This window comes from Galeopterus variegatus, unplaced genomic scaffold, assembly GCF_000696425.1.
Source record: "Galeopterus variegatus unplaced genomic scaffold, G_variegatus-3.0.2 Scaffold1737, whole genome shotgun sequence".
Classification (NCBI taxonomy): Eukaryota; Metazoa; Chordata; class Mammalia; order Dermoptera; family Cynocephalidae; genus Galeopterus; species Galeopterus variegatus.
Genome location: NW_007727848.1, coordinates 18,802 through 23,819, shown reverse-complemented (window position 1 = coordinate 23,819; position 5,018 = coordinate 18,802). Strand labels below are relative to the sequence as shown.

Sequence of the window (5,018 nt, the reverse complement as noted above, 5' to 3'; positions counted from 1 at the left end):
ATGGGATCCGAATCCTCGGCGGGAGCGCCGCCGTGCTCCCAAGCGGCGCACTCTCCAGTGCACCACTGGGCTGGCCGGAATTCTAGAGAGTTTGCACTTACTGGACGAGTGTGGGCGAGGGTGGGCTGGCACATGCTGGGGGAACCTGGAGGCAGGTGGAGGGGCAGACCCTTTGTGACCTTATGAGTCGGGAGTTCAGGTTTATTTCAATGTACTTGGGAAACCAAAGAAGGATGTTAAGCAGAGAAGTAAAAGTCTGATATGGTTCAGGAGCGTATTTTGCCACTGTCTGGAGTGTAGCTGAGCAGTGCAAAGTGGAAGAGAGAAGACCAGCTGGAACTACAGCTGAGCCGTCCCAGAGTGACCGGGGCAGGACCCAGGCGTTCCTCTTGGAGAGGAGACTTATCTTCAAAATGACTGGAAATAACGAGGCATCAGAACAGCTTCATTTCCTTACCTATCCCATTAATGGAGGCAGCTCACCTCACAGGTACATATCAAAGTTTACTTATTCATTAACAGACAAAGATCTCTGCCTTCATAAAGCTTACAGATAAAGACTCATGAAATTAAATGTATATAGATTTATACTGGGAATATTAGAAAATTAATAATGCTATAGGACACAGAAAAAAATACTCAATGGACAATCTCCTGAATACTTTGCTTTTGTGATGACTGAGTTCCTCTTGGGAATTCCTTTCGGTGTTGCTCTCCCCACACGCACACTTCTGTGGACGTGGGGTTGCTGTGAGCGGCTGGGGCACCTGATAATCCACAAAGACAGGCAGTAGATAAGGTGTTCTCCAGCCTTTCTGTAGAGAGCTGGTGACACCCGAGGACCCAGTGTGGCAGGCAGCACAGGTGACTGTGCGAGTGGGCACCTGTGAGGACAGAGCGTGGCCTGTGCGTGGCTGTGCTGGGATTCAGAAAGGGGGACAGAGTCACATCCTGGCCAGGTGGTCCTGAGCACAGGAGAGGCAGTGACCGCATATTTCCCTTTTATTCCCCACAGACACCCTCACAGAGCACATTCTCCCTGGTGCACAAAGACCACTATTGGCTGCGCGAAACTGCAGCCACCGAGCAAGTTCATCCTACAGCCTCACTGCTCTGCTGGGAAAGTCTTCCCCAGGGACCTCGACTGTCATCTCCCTTTGGTTCACTTCAAAGTCATACAAAAGGTCAAGTCTGGTTTGGTTCCGTGGGCAGAGGTGTCTCCTAAGTTGAGTCCTCTCTCCGTCCCGTGACCCTGTCTGCCACACACTTCACCGGTGACATTTGGTATGGCAGTTAGACTCGATTTCCTTTGTCGCGTTTTCTCAGTATTACAGGCAGCAGCTATTATGTTATTATCAGTCATCTTGAAAGAAAGCACTTGCGTGTCAGAGCACGATATGTACATTAACAGACGACGACAGCCAGCTGCGCCTAGTGCACATTCATCAGCCTCAGGATTTTGACTCACCGTAGCTCCAGACATCGCTTTGGTGAGTGTAAATTCGGTGTAAAATTGATTCCAAAGCCATCCACTTGATAGGCACCTTGGGATGACAGGAGATAACGCAGTAAGACAACTATTAGCTTCCCTCTGTTGAAAATAATCAAATCATGCTGGGATAATTACGAGTGAAGGCTGTGGGCAAGCCAGGCCGCCCCTACCGCCTGGGCCCTGCAGCCTGGTGCTCTCCCCCTGCAGAAGGAGATTTTAAATCAGGCAGAGAACAGGCATGCTCTGGGAGGCCCCAGACTCAGTTCTGTGAGTGCCACAGCTGAGGACCTCTGGGCGTAGGCTGTTCTGTGAGCAAGGGCCCTGTTTGTGCCCCATGGTCCCATCTACCCCCATCCGTGTGCATTTTCAGGGGCCCGCGTAATAGGGTGGTGGGTGGCTGCTTGGAGCCAAGCAGGTCAGAGTGGAGCTGGTGTGGCAAGGCGTGGCTGTAGGGGGTATCTGGAGGGCCTGATGGGGGACGAGCACCCCTCACTAGTGTGAGAGTCCCTGGAGAAACCCCAAGCCAGGAGGAGAGAGGGAGCCAATTCCATCTTGGGTAGCCCCAGGTATGAGCCACAGAGACCCATGGGAGCTCAAGGAATGGGGGGAGTTTTTTGTATTTTGAGACATCCTTGACAGCAGTGTGCCACAAAATTAGCTGTGACATTTCCCAGCTGTTTTTTTCCCCCAGTAAATCCTGCTCTGACTTGCAGAGCCAGAAGACAACCCTGGTTAGACCCAGGTGTCAGTGGTCGCTGCTGTGACTGCACCCAGAGTGTTCTGTGAATGTCCCCTATATCAGTTGGAGAACACAATGAACAGCAGGGAGCCTGGTCTCTGAGGTCGGGAAAATGACTGCTCCCTACCTTGCCTCCTTCCGCATGGTATTCTTTCTCTTCAGCTCCAAGCAGCTTGGCCAGCCCAAAATCTGTGATCTTGACATGCTGTGGCGTCTTCACCAGCACATTCCTGGCTGCCAGGTCACGGTGCACCAGGCGCCGGTCTTCCAGGTAGTTCATGCCCTGAAACACAGGGGCCCTGCAGTGAGGAGTGGGTTTCTCATGAGACTCCCAGCACCACGAGAAGATGGTACTCTGCACCTGAGGCTGGTGTCCTGCTCACACGAGGGTCCGCACTGCTCCATGTCAGGGACTACATTTGAGTCTGTCTTTTTACTTCATCTAATGGTCACAGTAACTTGAATCTGGGCAACGTCAGTGACAATAAATGAGGATAAAACTAGCTGCTGATGATCATTAACTTTTCTCCATCCAGTTACTCAAATCACAAGGCCAGAGGTCCTGAGCAGAAGAGGACAGTGACAGACAAGAGCTCTGCTGTGAGGCTGAGCCCTGGGCCCTGGAGCTGCCACGTGCCCCGTGCCTGCGCTCACCTTCCTGACAGTTCCCCTTGCCAGGCGAGGCTGCAGCAAGGCTGCACGTGTCCGTGTTCTTAAGCCATGCTCTCAGCCTGCTGTCCAAGGCTATCTTAAGTGATTCTCTACTGGTGGAGAAGGCTTCTGTCCAGTCTTACTTTCCACTGTTTTACTTGTTCTTACTGAAACCACATGGCTACTGAACATACTTTTACACGGTGCTATTCCCCACCACCTCCCTGGCTGCTTCCAAATGCTGTTGCAATCAGAATCACTGCTGTAGGAGTAAGGAAAAAAATAATACTTGGGGAGCAGCTAGCTCAGTGCCCAACACATGGTGAATTCCTAGAAATATTACCCCTGAACTACGGTCCCTGGCCACAGCCTCCTGGTGTCCTTGTCACACATGCCTTCCTCCCTGTGGCAGACAGGCTCACTTGTGCCTGCTGCTCCTCTTTGCTCGACAGACGCCTGCCTAGCTGAGCTGAGCTCTCTGGGGCCTTACCAAGCTCCAGCTTGCTGACCTGAGCTCAGGAGCCCCCGCCTTCTCCGTGCAGGGCCAGGCTGGGAGGCAGGAGCAGCGGGGAGGGGTCCAGTTCTGCACACATCTTAGGTTGTTTGCGCCACATTCTCTCCCACTTGCTTACAAATGCACCCTCCTCTCCCTCCGGGAGACTGGACCACACTTCCAACTTCTTTTACAGCTGATGCTCATGGACTCTCCAGCACAGACTGGGCCCCAAAAATGATCGCTGAAGTCACCAAATGGAAATGAACAGGTTTAACCAACTGTTTTGCTCTAGTGTTTTTGTAGCTATGAAGGGATCTCCATAATGCAACTTCAGGGAAGACCTGTAGATAAGGACATATTCCCACATTTTCTAGCAAATTCTTTGCTTCTTCTTGCTCAGATATTAGGTGAAAATTATTAGTTGACTTGCCAAATCAGAGTGAAATTTAAGAATCTTTCTTTCTAGAACAAAACCAGCTATCAAATGAAAGTAGGATCTCACAAAGACACTGTCAAGAATTAGTCTTTGAGAGCCATTTTTGAGGCCTTCTTTAAAGGACTGTGTCCAATGTCTCATGTACACGTGGACTGTCCCCTTCTCCCTTATATTACTTAGAAAGCTCTGAATGTTTAACACGTGATTTGATTTAAATGTTTCTCTGCCTAAGATCTCATATCTGCTGGAAGGAAGGCTGACGGGGCTCATGTCTGCTTAAGGGGACCTGGCAGGTTCTTCCCCAGAGTAGCACTTCCAAACCAGGACTCTTCATCTAGGGCAGGTGGGTGGGGAGGAGGAGGAGAAGCAGAGCCTGAAACGCTGCCTCCCTGTCACACTTGCCGTGTTCTCCCCTCAGAGGCTGACGCCCTCCCTGGGCTCCCACCTCCTTTGACTCCTGGGATGTAGACCGTGTCTGTGCATTGGTGCCTCGTCTCTTGCCAAAGAGTAAGGCGTCTGCGCATTAAATAGGACAAATCCTTACCCATGCAGAAAGGGAAGGTTTTGCTTGGACTGCTGCCTGGCCAGACCTACCCACTGCATTCCAGGCTGCGTTAGCTCACCAGGGGCCTCTCCTCCTGCTCCCTTCTCACCCCGCTACCCTTCCACCTCCTGTCCTGAGCTACCCCTGCACCTCCCGCCCCACTGTCCCTCCTCCTCTCGCGCCACTGTCCCTCCACCTCTTGTCCCCCCTTGCCTTCTCCTTTGCTCTTTCTTTCCTGCATGCTTGCTTCTCCTGTCCTGAGCTACCCCTGCACCTCCCGCCCCGCTGTCCCTCCTCCTCTCGCGCCACCGTCCCTCCACCTCTTGTCCCCCCTTGCCTTCTCCTTTGCTCTTTCTTTCCTGCATGCTTGCTGAGTGCCTCCCTGCGTGGACAGTGATAACCACACAGACGGTCCATCAACCCTTCCCTTTATTCAAAATTTGTGGTTTTTTATATTTCATTAAACCCACAAGGAGGGCTTCAGAAGGCATTTCCAGCTTCACTTAACTACCATCACTATCATTCTGCCTAAGTGCTTAACAGAGAATCTGGTACGCTGAATGAACGAACGAATGAATGAACGGATGGATGTAACAGCAGCTGAAGGTTCTGAGCTCTGACCATGTGCCACCATTTCAAACAGCTCTGCAGAGAAGCCTC

At 51.7% G+C, this 5,018-nt stretch overlaps 1 protein-coding gene across 1 annotated transcript in view; it reads right to left on the bottom strand.

The window, feature by feature from the left end:
- The window catches only part of EGFR (epidermal growth factor receptor), a gene marked incomplete at its 5' end in the record, with an annotated part of 36,898 nt that overhangs the window by 14,244 nt on the left and 17,636 nt on the right, over window positions 1-5,018 (bottom strand). The window contains 2 exons of the mRNA XM_008578661.1: window positions 1,469-1,544; window positions 2,359-2,514. Of these exons, the coding sequence (XP_008576883.1) occupies window positions 1,469-1,544; window positions 2,359-2,514 (232 nt within the window). The remainder of the gene's footprint in view (window positions 1-1,468; window positions 1,545-2,358; window positions 2,515-5,018) is intronic.